Source organism: Cheilinus undulatus, linkage group 17 (genome assembly GCF_018320785.1).
Source record: "Cheilinus undulatus linkage group 17, ASM1832078v1, whole genome shotgun sequence".
NCBI classification, from domain to species: domain Eukaryota; kingdom Metazoa; phylum Chordata; class Actinopteri; order Labriformes; family Labridae; genus Cheilinus; species Cheilinus undulatus.
The window spans coordinates 16014541-16029221 of NC_054881.1; the positions used below are offsets into that span (position 1 = coordinate 16014541).

The 14681-nt window shown below is 41.0% G+C and overlaps 1 protein-coding gene across 4 annotated transcripts in view; it reads right to left on the bottom strand.

Annotated features, from left to right (window-relative positions):
* Nucleotides 1-14681, bottom strand: part of LOC121524915 (probable E3 ubiquitin-protein ligase HERC1) — a 71529-nt gene that overhangs the window by 11644 nt on the left and 45204 nt on the right. For all 4 annotated transcript variants that reach the window (XM_041810498.1, XM_041810499.1, XM_041810500.1 and 1 more), the window contains 19 exons: nt 13331-13539; nt 12989-13248; nt 12833-12885; nt 12538-12735; nt 10501-10666; nt 10164-10413; nt 8933-9161; nt 8535-8812; nt 7227-7354; nt 6770-6897; nt 6039-6266; nt 3002-3129; nt 2693-2892; nt 2397-2511; nt 2111-2242; nt 1901-1999; nt 1486-1659; nt 1112-1396; nt 947-1012 (listed from right to left, as the gene is read on the bottom strand). In XM_041810498.1, the coding sequence (XP_041666432.1) occupies nt 947-1012; nt 1112-1396; nt 1486-1659; nt 1901-1999; nt 2111-2242; nt 2397-2511; nt 2693-2892; nt 3002-3129; nt 6039-6266; nt 6770-6897; nt 7227-7354; nt 8535-8812; nt 8933-9161; nt 10164-10413; nt 10501-10666; nt 12538-12735; nt 12833-12885; nt 12989-13248; nt 13331-13539 (3326 nt within the window). The remainder of the gene's footprint in view (nt 1-946; nt 1013-1111; nt 1397-1485; nt 1660-1900; nt 2000-2110; nt 2243-2396; nt 2512-2692; nt 2893-3001; nt 3130-6038; nt 6267-6769; nt 6898-7226; nt 7355-8534; nt 8813-8932; nt 9162-10163; nt 10414-10500; nt 10667-12537; nt 12736-12832; nt 12886-12988; nt 13249-13330; nt 13540-14681) is intronic.

Sequence of the window (14681 nt, forward strand, 5' to 3'; positions counted from 1 at the left end):
TGCAGGTCCACCTTTGAATGGCTCAAAAAACAAACAAACAAACAAACAAACAAACAAATGGACTAAATCTGTGCTGTGACATGACCTTAAAGAGGTCATTCATTCTCTAAAACCCTGAGGCAGAATTAAAACAGTTCTGCAAAGACGAGAGGGCCAAAATTCCTCCAGAGGGATGTACGGGAATCATTGCCAGTCATCACAAACGCTTGCTTGTAGCTTTTTCTGCCAAAGATGGCACAACCAGTTATTAGGTTTTCGGGCTTTATTACTTTTTGTATAGAGCCAGGTAGGGTTTGATGTTTTTTCCCTTAAAAATTAAATCACCATTTGCTGCACTGTATAATTATTAAGGTTATCTTTGTCTTTTATTTATACTGCAATATTTAAGTGTGACAAATAAGCAAAAAAAGAAAGGAAAGGAAGGGTGTAAATACTTCTTTCACAGCATTGTACATGAACCGACTGGGCACACAGTGGCCCACATAGAACTGTGATAGTGCAAAAATATAGTCAAATATTGGCTGATGAAGTCAGCCTTCCTTTTGTTCTAAGGTCAGGGTGAGCTGATTTAAAAATGCAGCAGATAACACTAAGGATACTCACCAAAGAGAGTGGGACCATATCATGCAACTGGCATGTTTCAGATGTGATATCTACGTGTTATGAAGTTGCTTTACAATATTTTTTCCAGTATATTCTTCTCCAGTATTTTGATATGTGAACATGTCCATCTTAAAGCAGCAATAATGTCAAAGCCAAAACTACTACCAAAACATACAACTCTGCTGCTTCATCAGCCATTTCCCTGCTGTCCTTTTCCATGTCCTGCCTCCCACTGTGAGATGTATATGTGAACAAGCACAGGAAGAACTCAGAGGCAGCCTGTCTGACATTTGCTCAACATCTTGAGGAGAACATGAGTGTAAACAGCTTTAGAAACTTTTACCTCTGGTCTGGATGTTGCCCATGACATCAGCTGTTCATCCATTCTGAAGCTCCACTTACTGTTGTCCTGAAAGGAAAAGAAAGTTGCACAACAGGTGTCTTCATCATGGGAACTTGGAATTCAAATTCTGAAACACATCCAACAATTTCCCAAGCACAAACTCACCAGTGCTTTTAAGAGTCCACAATCTTCAGTCTCGTTAAATTCTGAAACAATGAAGGATTCTGGAAAGGCAGTACCACTGGCAATAGCCTCAGCACTACGGACAGTAGTAGCATACGTGGCGAGCCAGCTCCACTCTGACGGGCAGCAATGAGTGTCAGGACATGTGTGGTGTGGAGGGCGTGGAAAGCGGCACAGAAGTTTCTCTAAGGACAAACCAACACTCAGGGAGGCCAGACTCTGCAGGAAGGCACTGTGGACGAGCTGATCACCGGCTGCCACATGGCTCTGCATTAAGAGAGGGAATTTACAGGACTCAGCTTAGGCTCATGAAAGAACTCAAAGAAACAGCATTAGAGTATAGTTTCAGTAATGACCCGCTCGTAGCTGTACTGCTCCTGCAGCAGCATCGGCAGCCTCTCCAGGAAGACAGCCAAACAAGGGGCCCGATTTAGACCAAGGATGTTCTGACTTCTGAGGACCATCCGACAGGAAGCAAGCACGTGATTCTGGCTGATCCAATCAGGAGTGCAGCAGATCAACAACACGTCCTGGGAAAGAAACAATGACAAAGCAAGACTGTGAAGTGGCACAGGCAATGATGAAAACATTTGGATGTTTAGCAATTTTCTGGAACACACTGCATGTGTGAAAGGGGCTTTTGTAAGCAAAGATAGGTATCACCACAATGCAGATTATTAGACATGTGAGGTATATGTCTTTATTGCACTCTTTCCTGAAATGTTCTTTTCATGTCCGATGGCAATCAAATGTGTGCATGATCTGATTTACCTTCGACCTCCCAAAGCAGGCAGCTACACCTTGGTTTGGTATCCAGGTAGTGCTGACGACTGAGCCCAGACCTGTGACAGTCTGTGCGACCGAGCCATCCTGCAAGAGACGCAGAAAGATTTGAATTTCTTACTAATTCACAATAAAACATTACACATAGGTATGTTTCAGGTTAAGGACTGGCAGCAGCAGTAAATACTGCTTCCTGACCTGTAAGGACCAGATGTTGAGCAGTCCCCCAATCCCTCCAGAGACCAGGGCCAGTCCACTGGAGCAAAACGAGAGCGACTTCACTGCCGTAATGTGGCCATGCAGGACGAATACACACTTAGCACTCTCTTGCTGCAAAAAGAAAAAGTGCTTAACAACACAAAAAAATCCCAAATCACACATGAATAGTTTGCAAATAGAGTCCTGAAATGTTTTGGTTTATCCCCACAAAAAAGAGAAGGGTAGAGTCAGAGATAAAAAGCTTTAACAGCAGATACAAACTGACCTTGACTTCTGTGCTTTTATCCTGGCTCGGGGGGTTGTTCAGTATGTTGGGCAGAGATACAACGGTACCCCCCTGTGGCAATGACCAGACATGCACAGAGCCATTCTGACAGCCTCTGCACAAACGGGGAGAGCATTAACTCAGATGATGACCATTTCAACAAAAACACAACCACCCTACATGCAGCTAACAAACTTCAATTACTAATTTCATTTCATTACTTAGCAATGCAGCAGTGGTACATTTTCATAAGTTAAAAGCTAAAAAGCCAGAGTATTTTTAAAAAGTGTACTAACACAGCCATCATGAGTCTGGGATCTGGTGCTCTGCCCACGAGCGGACACCATTCTGCAATGTTAATGGTGCTGCTGTGGACGAGGGAGTGGAGGGTCACCCATGTGCCCCCAGAGCGCCCCAGTATCTTCACCACCTCTGACCTCCCCAAACAGAGCAGGAGGTATCCTGTGGGGTCCCATTTGAGAGAACTCACACCGTCCTGTAGAATGATAGAACAAAGAGAACAGAGCTGTGAATTAGGTCATGTAAATCCTACATTACAGTTTGTCATGCTTCTGAGTAAATAGTGAGTATGAGAATAAACAAACCTGGAAGACCGACATCTCTACAGGCTGCTCATTCTCATACATCTCTGTTGAAGCCAAAAGGATATTTCCACTGGGATAGCCCACTGCGAAGGGCTTGTCCTCACTGTGCCAGGCCACACACTGAGGAGCTAGGAGAGATCAGAGAAGACAGTTCATCCCTTTAACTCCTACTAGTTCGACATGTTGAAAACACACTTAATGATTTCTTGCCAAAAGTTAAACAGGAGGATTGATACCACTTTCATGTCTCTACAGGCCTACCCACAGCAAGTAATGTCCTCTGAAACTCCCAGTGAATGAGGCCCCCCAGATGTGATTTAATTATATCAGCACATCTTTGTTGGATCAGTAGTGTTAGCAGTAGCCTCCTGGCTAACATTTGTTTCCACTGCCTGGCTCTGATCATTGTTTGGAGCTGAAGAGATTATTAATGAGCTACTGTTGTAGTCAAATGCTATTCTTTCTTTTTCTGATTTTCCAACTTTTGTGCAGGTCCAAGCATAGTGACACACAATGGGGCATCACTGGGCAAACAGTTATGTTCAATTGGCCCGCCCACAGCAATTACAAAAAAAAAAATAAATAAAAAGACTACATTTTAATAAAGCATTAGAAATAGTTTAGATAGTGTAATAACAAGGGAATGAAAAGGATTTCTTTTTTGTCACTGCCCTGTAAAAACCACAAGCTGCAGTTTTACGTCTTTGGTGTACATATAAATTATTATTTTTTTTTCATAATTTATTTAAAAAGTCAAACTTAACATATGTTCTTGATTTATCACACACAAAGTGAAATATTTCAAGCCTTTTTTTGTTTCAGTCTTATTGATTATGGCTTATAGCTCATAAGAATCAAGAATTCATTACCTCAAAATATTATAATACAAAACAATGGTAAAACAAAACCAAATTGTTGATTAGGAAAATTGGCTCAGGGTGTACACAAAAAATTTGACTTTTAATCTAATACTGACCTTTTCTAAGAACCCTGTCAATATACTTTAAGACCCCATTGCATCTTTAATGTTGAACCAGTTACGCAGGTTATAGTAATGTGCATGTTTTGTGAAGACTGTAAGATAAAAATGTGACAGCATATAGTCAAGAAAATACAGATAGTTGTTGTTATTGTAGGATGCAAATGAAGTATTTTTTAAGATGTTAGCAGTGACATTATTTACAGACATTGTGCTAGTATTATACTAGGCAAAAAATTCCCTGTGAAGCTGATTTTTACTTATAAAATATTGTAAAATGTTTACAGGTGCTGGCCCAAGCTCCAACACCTTTTCCTTCAGCAACTTCTCAGAAAACTTTCATTTGCCTATCATTTGCATGCACACATCACTTGATCACAATTAACTTGCTAGCTAAGGACACAGCGGAGCAGTAAGGATGAAATGATAGCTCAGTGGACCAGATTATAAAAATGCATGCAGACTGATGTCATTACATGGCATGGAGACAATGACTCTCTGGCACTGCTTGGGTGTTAGGGAACCAGGTTGCCTTGTTGGAAGCCTTGCTTTGTCTGCACTGATGAGTCTGGTGCATCTCAACTTCACCTGAACAATACCCCAGAGATCCTTTAAGGGGTTTAAGTTATGCCAATCAAGCACTGTAATACCATGTACTGAACCAGTACATATGTCCATAGGTTGTTTCTACTGAATCAGTACATATGTCTGTATGTTGTTCGTCCTGAGCCAGAGTAAGAGAATAAAGGCTCAGGAAACCTTCGCAGGTGTTTTAAGTTATTAGCTGATGAAAGATCTCTTTGAGGCTGAAATAGCTGAGAAGAAATTTGACTTTTTCATAATATTCTAATATTCAGAGATACTTCTTTATGAGCTGTAAACCGTAATCAACAGGATTAAAACAGAAAGTCTTCAAATAAAGTAAGTGACTTTGTTTGTGATTTATCTAGGATATACAGTGCTTAACAAATTTATTAGACCACCCTAACCCCAACCAAATTAAGGTTTATGCCACAGCTACCCTAAATTAACAGCATTGGTAATTACCAAAATCATTTTTTATGTTTCTGCAATGGTTAATACACCAATATGTCGAAGCTCTTTAACCCAAATTATATTTTTAATGCTAAAATATAATTATTATTGTTATCCATGAATTTTCAAATTTACTGATTCACAAAAAAATGAAAAATACTAAAGCACATTATTATTTCTTGATTAACATGTCATACTATAGTTATTTACTTGCATTCCTGAACAGAAAAATTAGTTTTAGAGGTTGAATGTTATGCTTGATAATTTCTGACTTCTCAGAGAAGCCAAGTGAGCTGGCTCAAATTTGGGTGAATTCAGTTTGAAATCCCTCATTCCTGTTCAAAATGGTAAAATGTGGAGAGCTCACTGAAAATGAAAAGAGTCCAGATTAAAGCACTTCATGATGCTGGATGGTCTTTGAGACAAATATGGCAGGTGGTCTAATAAATTTGTTAAGCACTGTTAAGCACTTTACCTTTCTGGATTAAAATACAAGACAAAAATGAACCTTTTCATAATATTCTTATTTTTTAGATGCACCTGTATATATTTGTTAGTATACCTGATTAGGATAGAGCAATAAAAAAATACAGCTATCAGAATTGACTGCTCTTTCTTAAGAATGTATTTAGAAACATTGTGGCTCAATTTAATGGAGGATAAATACACAGTGAAAATATTTTTAGCAGAAACAAAAAAGGTTAGGGTCCATACTACAACAAAGACTGACTGAGCAGACAAATATTGTGACTGATATCCAAAAAAATAAGCACACTTGACATGTCAAACTAGCTGTTTCATCTACTCTAAGACTTTATGTTAAGCTAAGAAAAGCTAATTATCTTCTGGATGTATCATTTTATTTACTGCACAGAAGTTAAAGTGTTACCAACATTCTCATCTCACACTAATCACCAAAGGTAGTTTCTTTGGTTTAATAAGCCTCCAAAAAGGAAGGGGCCTAGAAATACCGTCTCACTACATGTGTAAATATTGAATCTCAGCTTGTAGCAGCCTTCTCACCTTCCTTCCTGTAGCAGTGGGTAAGCTCTGTGCTCTTCACATTTAAGTCGATCTCCTGCAGTGTGACCTGCAGCCAGCAGAGGGACCCATCTAGCCGTCCCACCAGCAGACTCTCAGCAGGTCGGTTCTTACCGGCAGCTGGCTGCTCAAGAACCCACAGGCTAAAGGCCTGAGCCCAGCAGAGGGCCGTGACCCGGGACACCTGAGCCTCCACATGGCAGTGAGATCCTGTGAAGTAAAAAACACAGGGAAAAAAGATTTACTCCTCTTAAAACCAGGCATCACAAAACTTTTCAATCATTTCCTTTTTAAAAAAGGCATGCTGCTTATGACACCAGGAAGGTGATGTAGTTTTCACTCTAAACAATGACTATTTTTCACTTTTGTCTGAATGACATTTCTTTAAAGAAAAAAGTACCATCATCACTACACAACAGGTTTTTTCAGAATGAACAAAAAGATCTGTGTTTTGTCACTTTCTGCTATTATATCAGCATACTAAAGTTTCACAAAAGCATGACTAAAGCAGGAAAAAAAAGGCTACTCTTGAGAAAAAAGCACAAGTTTGAAATAGATGTTATCCTTAAATCAGTGTGTTTTATGCACTTAATTAAGCAATATTATCTAGATTTTTTATTACAACAGCTGAAAAACTACAAACTATATTTAACATTTCTGTTCTAAAATTAAATTTCCATTAAACTCATTAAGACACATAAAGACAAACTTACCCCTGATGTTCATTATGTTGATGTGTTTGTTTTCTGGAGCTGCCAAAAAGTGTCCGCCTGTACTCCAGTAAACAGGAGACGTGTGAGGACATCTAGTGGACCTTTCACTACCTGACCTGTCCGTCTTACTGGAGAGACAGTAGAGGAAGGAAGAGAAGGAAGAGCATTCCCAGTTAATCACATCATAAAGTCTCTAAATTTGTGATTTGTGTGCTAGGTCTGTAAATAAACCTCTTGAATCAATATCCTAAGAAGTAATCTGTGGGCGAAGCATTGCAGATTGACAATTAATCACTTTCTACAGTTAAACAGTAACAAAAGAAAGCTCAAGATCCCAAGATATACTGGACTGTCTATATTAGCATCTCCTAGAGACCCTTGATTTCCTGGTATAAATAGAAATAGAAATTATTTAAAAATGCATGCCACAGAAAAACCCACACAGGTTTGTTAATACCTGGTGATGCATGAGAAAGTGGTCTGTAACTCAACAGCATTCTGGCTGAGGCTCCACAACTGAACCACCTTGTCCTGAGAGCAGGTCGCCAGCAAACTCTGATCACTGTTCCAGGAACAGCTGGTCACCTGAACACAACAGAAATAATTAAAACATTGTTTAATTTCTTCACTACTGATCATGTTTTTTTTAAATACCAGAACCCATCTGACAAAGTGCAGCAGGCTAAAAGAGCTAAAAAAAAAATCATGCTGCGATCTAAGGAAAATCAACAACAGATGAGAAACAAAGTCATTGATCTATCCGTCTGTGAAGGGATACAAAGCCATTTCTAAGGCTTTGGGACTCCAGTGAACCACAATGATAGCCATTATCCACAAACTGGGAAAACTTAGAACAGTGATGAACCTTCACAGGAGTTGCCATCCCAAAAATGGCTCAAAGAGTGCATCAACAACTCATCCAGGAGGTCACAAAAGAACCCAGGACAACATCTAGAATCCTGCAGGCCTCACTTGACTCAGTTAATGTCAGTGTTCATAATTTAACAATAAGAAAGAGACTGGGCAAAACTGGCATCTGGAGGAGTTCTAAGGCCAAAACCACTGCTGACCAAAAGAAGAATTCGACTCTCTACCAGAAAATCCTGAAGGAGAGTGACTGGCAATAAGTGCCTGACCTCGAGCTCGCTTGGGTTATGCAGCAGGACAAGGATCCAAAACACACCAGCAAGTCCACCTCTGAATGGCTTAAAAAAAAAAAAATTTTGGAGGGGCTAGGTCAAAGTCCAGACTAAAATCTGATTGAGATGCTGTAGAATCACTTGAAACTAGCTGTTCATGCTCAAAAACCCATCAATGAATTAATTTAATGAATTAAAGAAATCCTGCAAAGAGTGGGCCATTTTCCTCTACATCGATGAGACAGACTCATTGCCAGTTCTGCTCTATTGTGTGTATTGTGCTCGACTTGATACTTGATCTGTCTGAGGCTTCTTCTAAAAGCTTTTAGGGGCTTATCTGGACTTTTCGTTTAATCTCTCAGTTTCTATATAAAAGCCAATGAAATTTCCCCCAATGGATTAATTAAGTATTGTATGGTTCTGGTTTTGATAATGCATGGATTCTTTAGATGTGGATGGTTTACTTAATCCCAGCTTCAAGCAGAAATTTTTCTGAAAAACATCCAAGAGACAACTCTTTCAGAGTGAAAACAAAGTAAAGACTGTTTGATGAGTAACTGTAAAGATAAAAGGGGCAACAAAGATAAAACATGACTTTCTAAACCATTTTTTGCTATATCCTTCACCTTGTTGTAATGTCCTTCCAGCCTCTTGAGGGGACACTTGCGCAAATCACCAGCCAGGTCGCTGTATGTTTGGGGACGATTAGGACCGTCCCGTCCTGTGGCAGCCAAGGCCTGCACCAGCTGCTGCGCTGCCCACTGACGGTGCCTATCGGTCAGCCTGGCAGACAGAACACACGCTGCCAGAGCGTTGGCCAGCTCCAGAGGGCCCACTCTTGAGCTCAGGTGAGGGAGTGGGGAGGGAGGCAAGGACGAAGAAGACATGCCCTGGTTTCCAGCATCTAGGCCAAAAAGACACAATTTGAGAAAAGGTCTCCTGTGAATTTAAGATATGATTTAAAGACTTTATGATAAACATATGCATTACAGTAGAATTACTGCAGTAACCTTCTTTCTCTCACCATTAGCCTCGTGTTCAACCCTCTCTGAGCTGTAGCATTGAACACCCTTCTCAGTGAGCAGGGACACCAGGCTCTGTGTGACCAGGAACGTGGGAGGCGTCTGCTCATTGGAGCCTTTTTGATGCTGGACTCCTTGAACTACAACTGATAGACTAGTGCTCAGACAGCTCCTCTGCTGCGGGTCACTGATGGCTCCAATGTTGACTCCTGTAGCTGCTGCCATCAAATCCTTCAGCAGAAATATAAAAAATATATTCTTAGATCTATTTTCTAGATTTCACAAGTGTTCAAAATTTAGAAGTCTTTGTGCTTCTCCCTTGAGAAGGTTTAATAAACAGACCAGAATTTATACTTAGTCAGCATGGATGAGCAATAGAGATATTATCACATTAGCTCCACTCTCATCTCCTCACCTCTCTGAGTATAATCACTATGATTTACACTACAAGTAGTTTCATCTCCGCTAACACTGCAATCATGCAATCAGGTACACATTAAAAAGGCTTGAAGGACAATGATCACATAGGAAACAACTAAATGGGGAAGAGCAAAGCAGATGGTTGCCTTCAGTACCCAGAATGCACTGCAGAGTAAATATGGAGGCCTAAGTGTGTTTATAACTTCAGGTTTTCTCAAAAAGACACAAATGTTAATACAATAAGGTGAACATGTCTTAACATACAGGGTTCCTTTAAAGCCTGAACATACAACTTAATTAGCTTGTAAAACATCAACTCTGTGGTGCACAGTCAAGCTCTAAACATCCTTGTAGGACAACCTGGGTTTCAAGAATATGTTTGCTGTCACTTAAACTTAGTCTTAAACTGCTGCGAAAAATAATCAGTCTGTGTTGATTTTGGTGCCCCCTGTGGTTAAAGATGAATGATTATAAATCGGTATTTATTTTGTAAAAATTTAAAAGATGGCTGCTTGTGTGGCTTCATGTGAACAACTTTATCTGACACCTACACCATGGCAGCAGTTTTATATAAAAGGGAAACAAAAAGAAACCGTCTATCTCTTGTTGCTGATGGGCTCATTTGCTTTTCTGTGCCATGAAGAGGTTTCAGTATTAATCTCAGTCTGTCAAATGGTCTGATAAAAACTTAATTCCTCATTTCTTAGGGTAGAAAATGTGACACCTTTGGTTAGTTATTATGATGCAGATTTGCTAATTAATAATAAAAAAGGGTGTTCATTAATTTAAGTGGACTAACCAAAGCAAACTGACCTGAGTGCATATCTCCACCAGCTGTCTGTACGCAGTGGGGCTGTGAGACACCACACTGCCAATAGCTGAGGACAGGAAGCTGATGCGGGTGGAGTTGTTTCGCTCTGTTGTCATCCCTTTCACACCTGGCTGTCTGTCCACACAGGTGTGAGCTCTACCCCCCGCTGCCAGAGTCATCAAACGCACCAGGATACGAATATCTGCCAGACCCAGTGACTCCAGGCCGTTGGACTGACTGCACACAGATGCACTGGAGAGGGAGACGAAAAAAGGGTTGAAACGTATCAGATTGGTGAAAAATATTTTATCGACAAGGCTGGGTGCTGGGCGAACATACCTGGAGGCAGTCTGAGACAGAGCTCTCATCACCATGCTGTATGCCAGCAGGATCTGGGCTGTGGAGGTGACTCTTCTCAAAGCTTTCAGTCTGTCATGAGAGTCTCTCAGTGAAACTGCCTGCTGTCCGAGGCTCAGGGTGGCCTTCGGCTCAACAAGTGCATTACCTGGTGAGGAAACCACAAATTTAGAGCATTTTATTACAATTTATCACTGTACATTTCCCTAAACTAAAATTTTCAAAGCATGGTTCCATTGACAGCCAATCCAGTGTGGGCACACAAACATTCAAAATATGAAAGCAACTGTGGACAACTGTATGAGTATTTGTGCTTCACATGTCCAGCTATGATAAAAGAGGGATGAGTCACTCTGCTGCAGTACGTCTGGCTGTGGCAGGAATCTGCTCCTGCCAACAAACACAGAGGCAATGTGGGTGTGTGTTACAAGTAGGCTAAATCCTCCATCAGAGATAAAGTGACAGAAACAGTCACAACAACATGAACAACCAGAGAGAAAGAAACTGAATAACAACCACTAGATGCAATCCAACACTCAAGATCTGACCAGAAATTTAATATTTATAAATATATGAAGATAAAAGAGTACTAGTCACACAAGTGGGTAGATGCTGTATCACACTTATTCATAAAATTATGATTAAACTGCAAAAATGTGGCAGGAAATTTTCTTTTAAGGTGGTTTCACATAAGAGACCTGGGCCTAGATCTGAGTACACTTGACCCCAATGTCCTTTCCATAAGTCAGTGGGAGTGCAGTCACACCGCACTCGGGCAACATGCCCAAGTCTGCTGGAAGAGCTGTCAGGCATGATTCATGTGTACTCAGGCAGAGTATATGGGAGATATGAATGCAACTGTTCCCAAGAACAGGGTACACGTCAGCAAGTGGAGTTGCAAAGTCAACTCTAAGCATCGATTATCTCTTCAAAAATCTTTGTATCCACAAGGGCCCATTTCATCCTTTGAGCTGCAAAAAAGACGTGAAAGTAGGAAGAGGGTCATTGGTGTCTTTAAAAATATTTAAAAACATCCATATCAGTAGCCGGATGGACTCCACTGTCTGCATGGAGTAAAAACAAATGTTGAGGTGAGTAGCTGCCCTGGTTGTCTCTTCCTATTTTTCTGCATACAAAGTACGCTGGCACTGCCGCCTACCTTATCAGATAGAACACTTGTTCCCAACCTGGGTCTTGGCACCCCTAGAGGGGGCGTCTAAGAGCTCAGGGAGGGTGCAGGGCTCTGTCTACTCTAATGTCAGAATTAGATGTGCATATATTTTTTTAAAATCATGATTAGAAACATAATTCACAGCAGTGTATTAGGGCCAGTCTACAAGAAAAAAAAATAGAGAGGATCTGTTCAGTTCAAGAAAAAAAGGAATTTCTTGAGATCATAAAGTTGTAACAAGAAACCAAACTCACAATTTCAGAGTTTAAAAAGTCATAAATTTCTGAGAAAATAAACAAAATTTCCACTTTTAAAAAGTTTTACCTTTTGGCATTATAAACCAAAAAAAATCTAGTTTTTAAAGTAAACAGGACTAGATTGAAACTTAGTATATGGCTGACTACAACTATCTAGGATGCCTGTTGAAATGCCTGACAGGAGAGGGAAGTAGCTACACCTACTCCCTAGGACAAGGTATCCACAGCGCTATAGACAGTGCATGGCATCAGCAGAGGTCTACAATGCTTAGAGCCCTATGAAATCCATTTGATTTTTTTGACAAATTCTGGGTTTTTTTTCCTACTTTTTCACATTTTAATTTTTGTGAATTTCACTTTTTACCTTTACACTTATTTTACCATGAAAGAGAGTGTCCTGTTTACGTAAATGAATAAAATCTCCAATAACTGAATAGAAATAACCTCAGATTTAGTTAATTGATTGACAGGCCAGAGTTGGCCTGAGAGCCATAGTTAGGACAACCTTAATATAAGCAATGATATTTAGGGTAACAGTAAAAATTGACTTTAGTCATCTTAAACCAGAACTAGTTAAGAAAAACATCATACCTTTGGGAACTACTGCCCTGGTAAGATCTGCTGAGCTGTAAACTAGGGCCCCAAGGGGATCTGGTTCAGTGAAGGCGATGGGGTCTGGCACCAGCTTCTTCTCAGTCAGTCCCAGCGGTCTCAGCAAAACCCCAAAGTCCTCCAGTCCTGTCAGCTTGTCTGCATCACATTCATCTTGGTGGCTGATTTCCCAGTCATCTAAGCAAACACAGGAGCATTTCATTTAATAAATGTCATTGCAAAGTTTAAATCATTCTCTTGTATCACTGATGAGAGTAAAAATGAGCTTTCATACCATCAGAAGTGCCGTCCAAGTGGCCCACCAAATCAGATGTTAGACCTTTTATCCTACAGAAAGGAGGATGATGATAACAACATAGCAAATAGGCTGTTTGTGTAAGGAGAAACTTTTTTGGTTTATTGGTATAACTTCCTAAATCATCAACTGTACCTTTCATATTTAGAGCTTGGGTCGCTTAGGTTTGCAGCCAGGTACTTTTCCCTGCAGGAGCTGCACAGGAGGTAGAAGGGGAAGTTGGAGCCACACTCTCCTTTGAACCAGACGTCCACATAAGCCCCAGTGCTGTCGTAACCTTTACGTGCAGCGCTCTGACCGCAGCCTGGGTGACGGCGCTTTATGTGGTTGTTAAACTGTAGGGTTAGGGTGTTGCAGAGCTCACATTTCACCATCTGACTGTGTTCTTCTCCAACCTGAACAAAGGGAAGAACTTCACTGTAATAACTGTCTTTTACTCCTGCTTTGCAGCCCAGGTGATAAATGTGTGTGTTTTACCTCCACTATCTGGAGTGTGTCTCTCTCCAGGCTAAAGAACGAAGGTGTGAGCAGGTCTTCATAGCTTTCTTCATGGTATGGGTCATCCATGTAGCCCAGCTCAGACTCCTCCTCAGCAGAGTAGGGATGAAACTCAACCTGCTCCGGCCAGTCGCTGACAGATGTGTGCTGTTGGTAGAGCTGCGGGAGGGGGTTTGGTGATGGCAGGTCTGGAGAGAAAAATGTGTTGTCTTCAAGTGAAATTCTAAGGTGTTGTTGTGATTTTTGTTTCTACCTTTGGTAAAAAAAATATCAGAGTCAACATACAAATGGAAGGGATGTCTTAGATAATGTGTTGTGGATGCAAAACAGCTGGTTAAGCTCTATGCTCTTAATCATCCTTCTAAACTTAAAACAAAAAGTAAGGAAATTTGTGTTTGGTACATTATTTCTTTGTTGTAACAATGCTTCTTGGCAATAAATTTTGTACCGTTGGAAAGCCTGTTTATTACCCTTTTCAGTGGTGCCACATTTGTAAGGAACATGCATTTGTGGGATGAGCAGCAGAGCTGAGTATGTGGGTTGCGCCCATGAAAAATGTGCCAAATCTTCTCTGCCAATGCCAAACAGCCTATTCTGCCATTGACTCTTGTTTGGTGTTTGGTGGATTGGATGATTGAAGTCTGAACAAACAAGACATATTGATAATTTAAAAATGTATTCATTTAACAAACAGGAGCCTCAGTAAGGTGTGGAAGAACCATACACAGCCACAACAGCCTGGCACCTCCTCCTTATGCTGGTCACCAGCCTGGTCACACACTGCTGTAGAATGGCATCCAATTCTTCAACCAGCATTTGTCGTAAGTCAGCCAACATGGTTGTGTTGGTCACTCTGGCACAAACAGCACACCCAAGCTGATCCCACAAGTGTTCAGTGGGGTTGAGGTCAGGACTGCTGGCAGGCCATTCCATCCTCTCCACTCCCAAATTCTGGAGGTAGTCTCTGATAAATCCCGCTCTGTGGGGGTGAGTGTTGTCATCTTGGAAGATAGAGTTCTTACTGACAGGGTGAGAAAACGGTATTCTTGGGGTGTCGTCTTCTTGGGACACCCACTTCGCGGCCTGTCTCTGACATTCCCTGTTATATGGAACTTGGCCTTCAGTTTGGAGATGGTACAAGGATTAACTCCAAACAATGCCGCAACTTGGTTTTCCGGAACACCAGCTTGAAGTTGCCCAACCAACGGGCCCTATCCAGATCAGTCAAACGTGTCATGTGGATTCTTGAAGCAGACATCTACTGACCACTGTAGCAGGGCCCGTGCTCATAGGTGCTGCCAATTAGGCACCTGATTGGCAGCACCTGGGG